This window comes from Magnolia sinica, chromosome 18, assembly GCF_029962835.1.
Source record: "Magnolia sinica isolate HGM2019 chromosome 18, MsV1, whole genome shotgun sequence".
Taxonomy (NCBI): Eukaryota; Viridiplantae; Streptophyta; class Magnoliopsida; order Magnoliales; family Magnoliaceae; genus Magnolia; species Magnolia sinica.
The window spans coordinates 11,858,796-11,874,764 of record NC_080590.1 but is presented as its reverse complement, the minus strand read 5'-3'; the positions used below and the strand labels follow the sequence as shown (position 1 = coordinate 11,874,764).

General features: G+C 41.9%; 1 protein-coding gene across 1 annotated transcript; it reads left to right on the top strand.

Moving 5' to 3' along the window:
* Window positions 1-9,521: 9,521 nt before the first annotated feature.
* LOC131232438 (probable serine/threonine-protein kinase WNK6) lies at window positions 9,522-13,533 on the top strand. The gene is made up of 8 exons (XM_058228664.1): window positions 9,522-9,736; window positions 9,833-10,050; window positions 10,137-10,174; window positions 10,279-10,506; window positions 10,593-10,813; window positions 11,723-11,880; window positions 11,974-12,421; window positions 12,538-13,533. The coding sequence occupies exons 2-8, from the start codon at window positions 9,928-9,930 to the stop codon at window positions 13,365-13,367; spliced, it is 2,046 nt and encodes a 681-aa protein (XP_058084647.1). The 5' UTR covers window positions 9,522-9,736; window positions 9,833-9,927; the 3' UTR covers window positions 13,368-13,533.
* Window positions 13,534-15,969: the final 2,436 nt, after the last annotated feature.

Here is a 15,969-nt window from a genome sequence, read left to right as displayed (position 1 = left end):
AAGTGTGTCATCTTGGAGAAACGATCTACTACCACAAACACCAAATCCATGCCGCGTTGTGATTGTGAGAGACCAAGCATGAAGTCCATAAATAAATCCTCCCAAGGGCCATCAGACAAGGGTAACGGGGTGCAGAGGCCCGTATTATGAGATTGTCCCTTGGAGGTCTGACAAATATAACAATGTTAGATTGTCTTTCCCACATCACGTACCAATTGTGGCCAGTAATACTGCTCTTCTACAATAGCTCGCATCTTGTCTTGCCTAAGGTGTCCACTGAGATCACCTCCATGTAGCTCTTGGATTATCTGCTCCCTTAACGACCTTTTGGGGATGCACAGTCTGTTCCCCTTGAAAAGGAACCTATCTTGCATATGTAAGTCGCTGGGGTAACCTTCTTGACATCTAACTCATGCGTCCTTGAAGTCATCGTCGTCGGCATATATGTCCTTAAGGCGCTTGAACCTGACAACCTTATTGCCCATAGTGACTAACAAAGTTGCACGATGACTTAGTACATCAGCTACTTTGTTTTGTTGCTCAGACGTATGTTTTAGCATGAACGTGAATTCCTGCAAAAACGAGATCCATCTAGCATACACACGGTTAATATAGCCTGACTATTAATGAATTTGAAAACTTGATAGTCTGTGCAAAGTGTGAATTCTCTTTTAATCAAATAATGTCGCCAGTATCGCAGTGCATGGACCACTGCGTACAATTCGATCTTATATGTAGACCACTTCTTGCGTGCATCGCTAAGTTTCTTACTGTAAAGGCTATCAGCTTACCTTCTTGAGACAAAACTCCCCCAATCCCAACATATGAGGCATCACATTCAACTTCAAATAGTTTGTCGAATTTGGAAAATACAAGAACCGGGGTCGTAGATAACCTACGTTTAATTTCGGCATCCTGTTGGCTTTGTCAGTCCACTGAAACTGTCCTTCTTTCATGTAATTTGTGATTGGTGACACAATGGTACTAAAATTTTTTATGAATCGACGATAGAATGTCGCTAGTCCATAAAAACTTCACACTTCGTGAATATTTGTGGGAACCGGCCACTCTCTAATTGCCTTCATCTTCTCCTCATCCACCCAAATGCCCGTGGATGTTACGACAAAACCTAGAAACAACGGGCTATCACTCATGAAGCTGCGCTTTTTTAAATTGAGACACAATTTATTTTCAGCAAGCACTTAAAGAACCTTCTTGAGGTGTTCCATATGAATGGTTTCGTCTTGACCGTATATCAAAATATCATTGAAATAAACCACAATGAACCGCCCAATGAAAGGTTTCAGAACTTGGTTCATCAATCTCATAAATGTGCTAGGCGCATTCGAAAGACCGAAGGGCATGATCATCTATTCGTACAATCCTTCATTGGACTTAAAGGTCATATTCCACTCATCACTCGGCCGTATTCGAATCTGATGGTAGCCGCTTCTCAAATCTAACTTAGAGAATAATTTCACGCATTCGAGCATGTCCAACATATCGTTCAGCCGTGGTATGGAAAATATCTATTTTATGGTAATTTTGTTAATGACCTAACTGTCAACACACATGCACCAACTTTCATCTTTCTTTAGAGTTAATAGAGCTGGTACAGCACATGGGCTCATGCTTTCTCGAATAAGACCTTTATAGATCAGTTCCTCCACTTGCTCCTGCAGAATCTCGCACTCATTCGGACTCATCAGATAGTGAGGACGATTAGGTAAACTGGACCTAGGGACAAAGTTGATATAGTGTTAGATATCCCGCATGAGGGGTAACCTATCGAAAAGGTCATCGAGCCAAATTTCTTTGAATTCATGTAACAACTTAGTTTTTTAGGGATGATGGTAGACTCGAGTTCTTTCCCTTCTACAATTAATGCATAAGCCTGTCATGTTTCTTTGGATTCTTTCACGAAGTCTCGTATGGTTAAGAGAAAACGGCCCTCCACTTTAAAACTTTCAGGTAGTCCCTCTAGATCCATAGGGGCCAATATGGTCTTTCGACCGTGCTTGACGAAAATATATATGTTATCTCGCCCCTTATGAGTGGCGTCACGGTCAGATTGCTAGGGTTAACCGAGTAGTATGTAACATGCTTTCATGTCAACCACATCGCATACTACTTCATCCTTATAATGTTTACCAATTGAAAAGGATATGATGCACTATTTAGTTACCTTTGTTTCTCTGACTTTCTTGATCCAATCGATTGTATATGGGGAGGGATGACGCTCCGTTTTCAATTGTAATTTTTCCACCATGACTTTAGAGGCGATGTTCTCATTACTCTCACTATCAATGATCATATCACAAACCTTTTGATTCACCTTACACCTAGTTTGAAAGATGTTATGCCACTGTGAATGCACTTCTTTTCTTGCTGTATATAATAGCCGCCTTACGAAGAGCGACGATCTTGCGGAACCCAACCTGAATCATCTGCCTTGTCCTCAGTTGTGTGCTCTTGTTCTTCAACATTTGGATCTTCATAGGCATTATCAGCACTACCATTATTGATAGTGAGGTTCGTCACTTTTCGCTGGGTACAAGTATTTAATAGGTAGCCTGGTTGGCCACAGCGATAGCAGTAGTCGGGCCTTGTCCGAGTATAAGGGTTCGAGATTCTACTTAGACCAACAGCAGTCGATATGTCCCTTTGAGGTCTAGCTTGCCCACTTCCCTGATCTCAGCTCTCAGACATAGGAGGTTGAGCACGTGCTCCTATGGGCTCATTCCCCTTGAGCTGTGGAGCTCCCTAAGGCGGACCTGCCGCAGCGACCTTTAGGTAGGATAAGTCTGTGTATTAGAACATTCAAGTTGCGCTTTCATCCATGTAGCCAACTTGATTGCATCATTCATCGTTCAGACGGACTGTATCTGGACCCGATCCTGGATCGTTGTACACAATCCACCATTGAATCGGACGACTTGCTGTGATTCAATCTCAACCAAATCGTTACCTGCCGCCAGGCGATAAAATTCTTTTGCGTATTCTCTCACCGATCAACTACCATGTCGACAATTTTAGTATTGTTGGAATAATACCTGATCGTAATTGGTAGGGAGGAATCGAGTACGTAGTAGTTACTTCATCCGTTGCCATGTGTATATTGGTGCTTTCATTTGCCTGGTTCGTGCGAGTTGTAGTTGTTCCCACCAAGCTGAAGCTCCGCCCTTCAACTTGTAGGCCACAAGTTTGACTTTCTTTGTTTTAGGGATGTTTATATAGTCGAAGAATCGCTCAACTTCAAAAGGTCAATCGAGGAAATGCCCAATGTATAGTTGGTCATTGAAGCTAGGAATATTAACCAGCATCTTGAATTCCAGATCTGTTCGATCTACTCAATTGTTGCCTTGTCTGGGGTGTTGAAAAATTATGTCGTCGATCTCCTCCTTGCTGGATCCCCCTTGTTCACGAATGACCTTTGGATGCACTGCCAGTACTATCCTGCGATCAAAACCAGGAACACGAAATTGACCTAGGGTTTCCGCCAAGAGATCTGCCATGTGGTTGATGGAAGCCTATAGCCCTTACATGGCTTATAGTAAAAATGGAATTAAATTAAGGAAATGACCATCGATTTAGTGGTATTTCGCAAATTCGACTTGGGTAACCTGACATAGCATGGTTAGTTGGCTAAAGTAACTCGTTCAACCCCAAAATCATATATTTTATGTCTGATAACTCATTTTAGATTGCGAGATATGCCTGATTTAAGGTCCGACGATCTGTATCACTTCAGTCGTCGACCGGGCCTTTTTCTGATCCATCTTGGCCATGTAACTGTCCATGACCCTCTCTACATCAAAAATCCTTATCTTAAATATTTAAGAGTTATTTATGAGTTTTTGTAAAATTGAATGTCATTTTACTCTTTTTGGTAGATTTTATTATTTGGGGAAATGTTCTATTATTATTTTAAATAGTCGCAGCGTGTTGTATGGTGTTCAACCCTATGTAATGTGTAACATAAATAACATAGCATAAACTACACAATATTTTTATTTTTAAATATAAAAATAAAAAGTAATAAAAAATAGTAAAAAATTATAAAATATAAAAATGTTTAAAAAATTATTTATTTTTTCAAGTATAAACATATTCAAAGAAGTTATTAATCATCATTTATCAAAAGCCAATTCACATATAGAAACCAAATTAAATTATTATTACATCAATAACATTTTAAGTAAATTATAATTAATAATATCTAATTAAAACCACAAGTCACATATATGAAAATAAATTAAAATTCTGCATGTTAAGAGTATTAAGTACAAATACGAAATATAACTACTTTAAAAAATAAAAAATATATTTACCATTTATAGAAAAAAAATTTAAAAAAAAAGCTGTAACATACGTCACATGCACTGTGACACATAGCATATGCTATGACTTTGGGTATGAACGTACGCTATAAGGGATTTACATTATTTGCCAATATTATATAGTGGCATAGTTAGGCCCCATTCCATTAATGGCGCTACTCAAAACACTAATTTCTATCTTGAGTTAACATAGTGAATAGGGATTTATTTTACTTATATAAGCAGATTATATACATTGAAAGTAACACTTTTTTATCGATAATATTGTTTTTTATCCTTTATTTTTAAAGATTTTTTCGGCTTCTTATGCATGAAGAAGCTCTGTCGAGAAAAGACTTAATCTCGTCCTTAACCATGCACCGAATACATTAAATGCTAATACTATTCTTTTATGATGTCTAGAATGAGAATTTTGCACGCGTTAAAACATGGGGCATTCGTAAGTGGAAGATAAAGCAAAGTCACGCATACGTGATCAGGATCTAATGCGTATAAAGTCACAGATAGAGGTGATCAGATCAACGGTTTGAGATTTACCCAACCGTAGGCCTAGCATCTACAGAGACAAGGGGCTCCAGCATGCTGCGAACTTAAAGGCCCAATAGCAAGGACCTAATAATCTCGAGTAATACGTGGCTCCATGAGCTTCCTGCATGGCACACGTGTGCAAGATCCGGTCTATTCATCAGGCGGAGGGCAGTGGATGGTGACGTGCCCTGGTCTAAAATCAGCCCAAGCCACACGTGTGAGAAAATGGACGTTAAGAAAAAAAAATGACCAATGATCTGCATTACGCATGAGGTGTCATCTTACAGGTGGACCAACCAACTTGTCGAGTGGCTTGGATCACTCTCTGACGTGTGCCTCATCCACAGGTCTGCTACAAGTACTCTTCAACACGAGTCCTGCTCACACATGCATTTCAATCCAGACTGCCCAAAACATGGGCCGTGGACAACCATACCCAAAAGTAGCACTAATCAGGCGATCTTAGCAACCGATTTCGTTCGTTGATAGTTACCAATCAGATAGCTGTGTTTGTACGTACGCTAAATCCGCAATGTAGTCATCGTTTCGGCCGTTTACATTTACGTGCCCGGAGAAGTTCACCGCTATCAAATGGCAGGATCGTGCAATTACACCAATTTTAGGCTAGAAGCCCATGCACTGGTATGGCCCACAAAATCAACGGTTCCGATCACTTCATTTGCCACTTGTACAGGGGAGATACTAACGATGGCCGAGGGACCGAAATCATGTACCACCTATTGACGCATCGGGTATAATACTGAGCTCTGTGGAACCCACCACATTCTGTGGTTTGCATCCTCTCCGTCCATCAGGTGCGCCCCCTCGAGCAAAAATCAACCCAATCCAAAACTCAGGTGGGCCAGGTCATAGTGAACAATGTAAACTCGCTCCTAAAACTGCTTAAGTTCACGGCTTCAATCGACGACTGCCCTTTCATCTCGTTGAGGCGCACCTGATGAACGACTTGGATGGATTATACACGCCATGGGGGTCCCCACACAAACCTATGGCTGGTGTCCGTGTCCCCTCCCAATTGTTGACATGGCCCGCCTGAATAGTGGATCAGACCAGGTTTTGATCGCAGGGATTCCCTCCAAGGCGCGCCAGATGGACGGACTGGATGTTACACAAACAACATGCTGTCTCGAAAGAGCTGGGGTGTTGTAGGACATCGGGGCTTGCAAATGTCAAATCAGGCCGATCCACTCATCAAGTGGGCCAGACCATTGAAATGAATAGATAGCCGATGATGTATCAAAAGATATAGCCACATTATTTCTATGCCGTACATTCATTTTTTAAGCTCATTTTAGGCTACTAGACCAAAAATGGGGAGCGGATTAGGTGTTACCCGGGTAACAGCTTAATGGGTGCTACACTTATCATTGGGCCTACCTTGATGATGTGTTGTATATCCACACCGTCCAACCGTTTCTCCAATCCATTTTAGGACATGATCACAAAAATTAAGTATATCCAAATATTAATAAGTGGACCACACCACAGGAAAAAGTGGTGATTGAGTTACCATTTAAAATTCTAAATGGCCCATTGCAAGGTTTTCTTAATTTTACTTGCCATCCAGCATGTTGATAATGTCAATAATACCTGGATGAAAGCAAAATACAAGGATCAGCTTGATCGAAAACTTTTATAGGCCACAAAAGCTTTTAATAGTTATTCATAGCTTTTTCTACTGGTAAGGTCCACATGAGATTCGGATCTTTTAAAGGTTTTAGATCATTTTCTAAAATGAGATGGAAAAACATACGAAGGCATAGATATACAACAAATACTTAAAGTTGGGCTACAAATGTTAGAGCAACACCCACTAAGATACTACCGGATATTAGCTAATCCGCCTTCAACAAATGAGCGTATCAAAAGCTGAAGTACTGCAGATGGTGATGCCCACTGTTGAAACCTTCTCAGGGCCCGCCACAATGCTTGTTTAACATTGATATGTTTTTAAAGTCGTATGAACCTAGATGAAGGAGAAAATTAGAATTTAATTTTTAAAAAAAAAAATTTTAAGCATGATACAAAACTTGTGGCCCACAAGAAGTTTTCAACCCAGGCATCTAATCCCGATAGCTTTATGTGATGTGGTCCACTTGAGATTTGTATCTATCTCATATTTTGAGCTCGCAAAATGAATACATCGCGTGGGTAAAATAAATAAATCATGATGGCCCACAAAGTTTCTACCAGTACCGAGCGCGGTATCAAAGGAATCACCGGTGAATTTGAATCCATTTGACCTTTTAAGAATCCGCCTCGAATCTCTGGGGAATTATTCTAACCCGTTAATATTCTGAGAAAATTGATGCCGCTGGTCTAACACGTGAGTCTTGATCTAAACCATCCTTCCAGTGGGGCACATCACCGGTTAGCCATAACCCAAAATGCATCACGGGACGAGCATACCTCGTTGCTACTTTGTTGACTGATCATCGCTGCTCTGTGATATGACCAATCCACTGCCGAAATCATGGAAATGAACGGTCCAGATTATGAAGTGTCCAATTGAAGTGAACAATTCATGACGAGTCTGTAATGTCATCACCCGTCTTAATGTTTACATGACATCCAATCAGTCCACGGACCACCTCATTTCTCTTTTGGCGCCTGAAAATAACGCCAGAGCCAAAATCGGGTGGACCATACAGCATATAACAGCTGGGATGGGGATTCTCAACATGGAAAATCTTTCGGATTAAGTTGTGCCATCATGCTTTACACTTTCCATCCAATCCATTCAAAAGATTCTGTTCCAAAACTCAGGCGGGCCACGCTACATGATTTTACATTATGCAGCCCACCCAAGCTTTGGACCGGCCTGATTTTTGGGCGCCAAGAAGAACATGAGGAGGCGCACTTGAATACTTAGATGAACGAATGAAATGTCATGCACACATCAATGTGGGGCCCACACATGGCTTTGTAGTGGATCCAGCCGTTGCCACTTAAATTGGACATGCGGCACAACAGCCATTCAGTTGGTCGAACACCTGGTGGACCACAAACTGCACAGCGAATAGACAATTCTACCCTTTCGATCACTAGACTTCTCCCATTCATTACTGACCACTGTCAATATTCATATCAACCACCCATTTCTAGGTCATGATCTGGTGGTCTTAACCGTCCGATCAGACAAAGTATCTACCTCGGCCAATACATGGTGAGGCCCACTCACCGGTCATGCACGTCGAGTCACAATCCACTAGTCGAGTCACAGCGCAAGGCACCAAACGGAAAACTTCCTATTAACTACAGGGAGCGGATTCCATGCCTCCGCTGGCAAGGATTTTCCGTACCTCCATATTGTCTGCCATACACGTGGCACATGTATATGATGATCCGAGCCAGTAATCCTGCGTTTTCCGCCGTTGATTGTTCCATGACCAAGATTTTCTATGACTAGATTGCCTTAAACATTTAACGAATGAACCTTTTTTCACTGAATGTGAGCCGTTCCTGGATTCGTCTCACAATGTTCATTTGTAAGCCATCTATTAAATGAGATACTATCATCCAAAGATTTTAGTTTTCGGATTAAGGCCCATCCACTACTGTAAACACCAAATGAACGGCTTCGATCTCGTTCATATGCCACATGTGTGCATAAATTAAATGGACGCACGAAAATTGGTGCCTAAAGGGGTCCCAGATCCACTCCCTTAATTAGGTACTAAATATGAAAGGATTCTGCTTAATTGCGGGAGGCGTGTTTCTCACCCACCACACGTTATTTTCAGCAGCATTTACCTTTCCATGAGTTGCAGTTCAGACTCATCCACAATAGGCTGGTCATAGGGCCCACATTAGTAGGGGACAAAACCATCACAACCGTTCATCATCTCGGTCGTACGGTGGATGCGAAAAAACAACTCAAGCGTAGTAATCCGCATCTTGCGTTACTTGCCTAGGCTCGCGGGGTGCGCGCCTACCGCTTCCGTGAGGGGAATGACTGTACGATCATGAGATCCATCCCGTCCATATGGCACAAAACCCAATTTTTATTCTCAATCCCAAAAATTAGGCTGATTAAAGACTTAGATGAGCCACACCATTGGAAATTATATCTAATATTTATTAATTTACTTGTTATGGTGCACCTGATTTTTGCAATAGCGTCATTTTTTGAAGAATGCTTTCATCCTGATGAGGCAAGTTGAGATGAACGGATTGGATGAAATGTAGACGTCCCAGTGGGCCCTACACAACCAATTGTGGTAGTTCCATTCCGAAAACATTCCCATGTTGTGGCCTATCTGAGTTTTGAATCTTCATGATTTCTTTTGTCGAAAGTGAAAGAGAGGCGGGGTACCTGATGAACGGATTGGATTACATGAAAATTATACCCACGTGGCGGTAGGTACGCTCCCTGCATACCGATGCAAGTTGCGAACAGGGTTCAGCTAAAAATGAGTACAGGCCGTTAATGAGATAATTGCTAACATTTCACATTCAAAACCGTTAATGGGTAATTTAGAATCCTTCTTTCAGTTTGATTAGTTGGCAGCATCAGAAACAAGTAGCTATCGAAGGATGGACGGTCTCGATCATCCGAGCATGTGGGTCCACGGAGCGACGGATGGTGGACAGGAGGATTGCCAGTCCTAAAAATGCAGGATAGAGATAGAATATAAAAGGAAAACAAGTCACTGCTTCGAGAGATACCTATAAATAACAGTAGCAGAGCTGCCACTTTCCCTCCAAAGAAAGAAATCGCCAGAGCAGAACAGGGAGAGAGAGAGAGAGAGAGAGAGAGAGGCGCTGCAGCACCGCTGGAAGAACGCGCATTCAACCAGAGGCCGACACGTATCACCTCCGGCCTTCTCCGGCGCCGCTTGATTAGGGTTAGGGTTCCTTTTCTCTATCTATTTATCTGCTCAGAAGGAAGCTTCTCCTTTTCTCTCCATTTCCTTTGAAACTAGGGTTTTCTTTTTGGCTAGGGTTTTCTCTTTCGCTAGGTTTTTGTCTGTGGATTTGAACAAATCCTGCAATTGTCTTTGCTGCAATTTGGCCCTCGCTGCCTCTCCCAAAATCGATGAATTGGAGCGGGAACGACGGCCCCGCCGGTTGCGCCGGCGCTGCTGAGGACAGCTCCTCTCAGAGCGAGCCGCCAGACCCTGACGTCCTCGAAATCGATCCCACCCGTCGATACATCCGCGTGAGTCTCTTCGTTCTTCTGAATTCACCAATCCGTTCTTTGCTTGAGATCTCCTCTTAATCCCATCGATTCTGTGTCTAAAACAGTATAAAGAAATATTGGGCAAAGGCGCTTTCAAGACAGTGTATTCTTTTTTCCCCTCTATTTTTCTAATGATTTATTATTTGGGTTTGGGTTTGGGTTTGGGTTTTTTTTTTTTTTCCTAAAACTTTTGTTTCCTTTATATAGTTATAGGGCATTTGATGAAGTTGATGGAATAGAAGTTGCTTGGAACCAAGTTCAGATCGATGATGTGTTACAGTCGTCACAAGACTTGGAAAGGCTGTACTCGGAAGTGCACCTGTTGAAGTCTTTGAAGCACGAGCAGATTGTGAAGTTCTATAATTCATGGATTGATGATCAAAACAAGACTATAAATATCATCACCGAATTGTTCACGTCAGGCTCGCTTAGACAGTAAGTTTGTGGCCTTTCTTATTTTTTGATACTGCGAGGTTAGCATTGTGGATGATTAGTGAAAGGTTGCCTTTGGTTCATTTTAGGTATCGTAAGAAGCACAAGAAGGTCGACCTGAAGGCTGTGAAGGGATGGGCGAGGCAGATTTTGTTGGGGTTGAGCTACCTTCATGGCCACAATCCGCCGATCATACATAGGGACCTGAAATGTGATAACATATTCATCAATGGGAACCATGGAGAGGTCAAGATTGGTGACCTTGGGCTGGCAACTGTTATGCAACAGGCTAATGCCCGAAGCGTGATTGGTATTTTTCTTTCTTCAGCTTCTCTGATTGTTTATGTTGTGTGGTATTTAGATAGTTGCATTCGGCCAATCTATTTGTGCAAATGCATGCCGGATTGGTATGTAATGGTACATCTGCACCCACATCTTGCATCAGTGATTAAGAATCATTTGATCCAATATAGTCGCTGTCATCATCATCATCAACTTGCCTCAACTATCCTTTTATCCAATACATGTTCCTTAAAAAGGGATTTCAATATGCATCACACTATAGACTGTTGGTACTAAAAAATACCACATGTGTATCATTCAGTGGCCACGTTGTTTTTAGAGCTGTCAACACACCGAGCCTGAGCCTGAGCCTGATTAGTGTCTGCTCAACCCAATATTAGAAGGTCTGAGCCCAACCTGAGTAACAGTTTGTCAAGCCCAAGCCCAACATGCAATTTCTGCCTCCATAGTAGCGCTGTGTAATTCATAAGCGTGACTAATGTACATCATTGTCATTACCATCATCATCGCCCTCCCCATCATCATAACTTGATGGACTGGTGAGCTTGAGTCAAGTCCAGCCTACTTACTAATCATGCTTGAACTTCTTAGACCCCACTTGTGAGTGGCCGAGGAGTCTTAGTCTCCATGATACGCCAGGCCTGAATACCTGACAAGCTAGCCTGATTCATTGACACCCTTAAATTGTCCGTTTTATTGAGACTCATATCAGTTCGTATTGGGAAATGCTTGTTTTTTAGGTGTGACAATCTGTTGTGGAAAACCGAGATTTTAATCCTTATTAACATGCCTTTACACTAGCATATCTTTCTTTAACATGTCCTCATTTTTTGGGAGGTGCAGAAGTGTAAGCATAATTTTATCCCTATATGGGTCTTGTCAATAAGCAAGTATTGATGAAAGTTGCATTGTGTAGGCACCCCTGAGTTTATGGCACCTGAACTCTATGAGGAGGAATACAATGAGTTGGCTGATATATACTCGTTTGGAATGTGCATGCTAGAGATGGTGACTTTCGAATACCCTTATAGCGAATGTCAAAATCCAGCTCAAATATACAGGAAGGTTTCGTCTGTAAGTCATTCAGTGAACAATAGCCCTTTATTTATTAGTTTATTTTGTTCTACTTAAGTCTTTTGATGGCCTGATATTTGTCTGCCTTTCCAGGGTATAAAGCCTGCTGCCCTTGGTAAGGTAAAGGATCCAGAAGTGAAGATTTTAATCGAGAAATGTCTAGCCCCAGCTGCTCAAAGATTGCCTGCAAAGGAGCTTTTGAAGGACCCTTTTCTCCAAATAAATGGTGTCAATGGATTGGCCATAAATCATCCATTTCCTTTACCTGATATTGTTACACCCAAAACGGGCGCCTTTGGAGACCGTTGTGTTCTCTCTGAGGAGCCTTCAAGTGCGAAGCAGATACCCCACTCTATGGATATCGATACTGCTGTCTATGGGCCTCCTGTCATCACAGTAATTAAGAATTCTGGTGGTGGTGGGCCCCACTTGTTGAGTGTGGAGGTTCGGACATTGAAGAAAGAAGACGAGTTCAGGTTAAAAGGGGCGAGGAATGATGAAAACTCGATATCGCTTGTTCTACGTATTGCAAGTCAACATGGTAACCAAATTCTTCATCCACGTGTTTCTCATCGAGATTTAAGATTATTTACCCATTATAACTTTCCTTTTGTGCCGAGTGTCTTTTAATTTTCCTTTTTTTGTGCATACATGCAGATCATGCAAGGAACATCCATTTCTTATTTTATCTTCATAGCGATACCGCTCTTTCAGTTGCAAGTGAAATGGTTGAGCAGCTCGAACTTGCCGATCAGAATGTAATGTTCATAGCTGAATTGATCGACTTACTGCTGACAAACTTAATACAAGGGTGGAAACCCTGTGTCCGTATCGATCATCTTGTTGCTCTGCATGGAACCCAATCTCCAAAAGTCTCACTGAAGAGCTCTCAGCTTGAATACGGAAGAAGCTCAGTTGGGTCTTTACAGAACGTTTTAGAAGCTGCCGACATATCAAGTCCCCCACCTTGCCTCGACTGTAGTTCAGTTGAAGACTCCATTCAGCCAATCTGTGAAGCTGCCATCTACGCAAAGCCCGATGACGTTATGTCTCATGGCGATTATGATCCCCACATCATGGCCACTCCAGACGATCAGGTTTCTGAACTATCATTCCTTTCTGCTATCTCTACTGCAGAAAGCTGTAAGTTGTGTTCTAGGACAGATTACATGGATTACAATGAATGCGAGATGAAAGGAGAGAACAGAGGAACTCTCTCTGGAGTTGGAACTGGAGCATGCCTTGATCAGAAAGGCATGGCTATCAGCAACAATAGCAATGATTTGCAAACCCTTTCCAGCATCCCAAGCAATGCTTCCTCTCTGGTTTTGGCTGAAGTGGAAGACAGTGATGAGCTGCGACGGGAGTTGGAGCTGATCGACTTGCAATATCAGCGAGCAATGGAGGAGATATCAAAGAGGAGGCAGGAAGCTATCGAGGCGGTGAAGAAAAGATTAGTGAAGCAGCAGCCACTGGCAATTAGCTGAAATGTTTGTTCCGGTTATTTTCTCTTAGCTCTTCCTATCCAAATGTAAAAAAGATCAGTTCCTGGAAGAGAACTGTTCTTGTAAATCCTGATTTCTTCTCTTGTCTATAAACCCACTTTTGCAGTTCTGCACAAGTCTGCACTGAGAAATATCAAGTTTCTTCAGAGACTGGAAACTGACAGCAAGTAGAGGTAGGTAGTTTGGGAACTTGGTTGTCAATTCCCTATGCTAAGATCACCTAGTTGGTGCAATTTCGATGCTGCCCCATTCATGTTGAGGCCCACCTGATGCATGAACTTGATTACTGTTGCTGTGCGTGCACGTGGCTGCTTGTAGTCGGTGCAATTATGCGTGTTTTATTGCTTTGGTATTGGATTTGGCCTTGGGAGAGCTGATTGAGGTGGTAGCTGATCTACGGCTTGGATGGACTCCAATTATTGTACACTTGCCAGGCGTATATAGCATTGGCTTATCCATGTGGTGGCCCACCATATCTGATGGGGTTTCATTTACTGTTAGAAGGGCCACGTTGCATGGGGGGATGGAAGTACGCACGTTGATAGTCTGGGTGTGATAGCTTTGCTTTGGCAGGACTTGGATGTCTTCGTCTATACAAACATGTTGACTGGGTGTGATAGTTTTGCTTTGGCAGGACCTGGATGTCTTCATCTATAAACAAGCATGTTGGCTGAAGACGAGGGTCCACCATAACCAAAACTGATGTCTTGTCTGCGGGACTTGTTGTTTGGGGCTGTCATGGTGTGCTGATCGTTGGTTGCTCATTGGTGGGGCTAGACTACTATAATAGATTCTTCAACCGTACGCTTGGCATTATTTGTAGCATTGGAGATTCTTGTAATTCCAAGGTGGCCTAATGAAAAAGGTGCCATGTGGTGTGCATGATCTGCAGTGAAAAGGGCACATTAACTATGGCTCTCAAAGTGATTGTGGCAAATAATAAAATTGTTTTATAGGCTTCACATCTTATACGCACACATGCATATATGATGTGTGTCATATATATAGTGTGCTTTTTTATTGTGACATATTAAGTCATGTAGGCAATTCACATCTATATCATGTTACCCATTTGATTTTTTACCTTGTAATTTGGATGACGTGCTATTTGGCCATTAATCATTTATTTGATGGCCATCATTTGGTTGGTTAGGATTGCTTTATCAGGATGATTTTGGGGAAACACTTTATCCACATTGGAGCACACAAGCTGGATGGTTTGGATACTCGTGCAGAATGTCTTGCAGGTGACCATTTTCCAAATGCTTTACTATCATTGGATTCTAGATTCTAGACACTTGTACCATTCATACAAGCATGAGATAGAATAGGTGCGGCAACATGCAGTAAGACGAGATGGCCACAGTTAGAAAGAGAAGCTAATAGGAAGGAGAGAGACCCAAATAAGTACAACTCAAATTGTCAAAAGAGAAGACAGGTACAACTCAGTGCAAATGAACAAATTCAAAATCGAAAGACTCATGCTGGATATGAACAATTCCAGCAAGATTTCATTAGAGAGATAATGACAGGCTATGTTAGGGAGAGGTGAAATGTATGCCATTTGAGACTTAAGCAGTAAACTCTGAATTGTAGATAGGTTGCTAATCAGCCATCCACCTCCGAATTACTAAAATACAATCTTTAATTCAATAGCCTTCAGTACCTGAGATTTATGGTACAATGAGGGGAGGCTGGTTATTTCCGATTCAGAAAAATGGTGTAAAACAATGGAGAGGAATGCCCGGAGCTAGCACGAGTCCCAAACCCACAATGGCTTGAAACAAACCAGAAAATCACCCCGGTCCATGGTGCAGCCTGACATTGTGAGAGCACTTTTTCATGTGGCCCACATCTTATCAAAGTCACATCTGGCGTCCATGCCTCGAGCAAGAGGGGTGTGTGTGTTCACCACCCTTGATCAAAGGTCATGATTGCTCACTGAATAATCAGGGTGACAGTCCACACCGAGCCACTACTAGTTGAATGTGGCTACATAACACATTTAAACCGAAGTTTAAAAAAAAACCAAAAACTCAACTTGGTCCGGGTCCACTCGATGGCTCAACTGAGTCTTTACATGACTCAACTGGCTATTAATAATAAAATTAAAACATTTAAGGATATTTAATAAATATTTACCATACGGTAAAAGATGTAAAACAGCAGAAGGAACTAACATCACGTTTTGTGCACCTGATTAAAAAGTTGGTTCTCTTAGGAGAGGCTTGGTGTTCAAATCTCTCCCTTCACCTTAGTATTTTTTTTTTTTTTTTAAATGATGCTTCACAAGGTGACTCAGCCAAGTCATTGCGAGTCACATTGAGTCAACCAGGTTTATGAGTCGGCTCAACGAGTCCCTCTAAAACTTGGCCAGGTCACATTCATATCACAAAATTGAGTTTCTCACGGATGCACTCGAAATCTCACCAACTTGACTCGAAGAGTTTTACCACTATGATTTGCATGCATAAATAGTGGACCCCATTTAGTTGGGATAAGACTTTGCCAATGATGATTTAAATTCTCTCTCTCTCTCTCTCTCTCTCTCTCTCACACACACACACACACACACACAACAGGG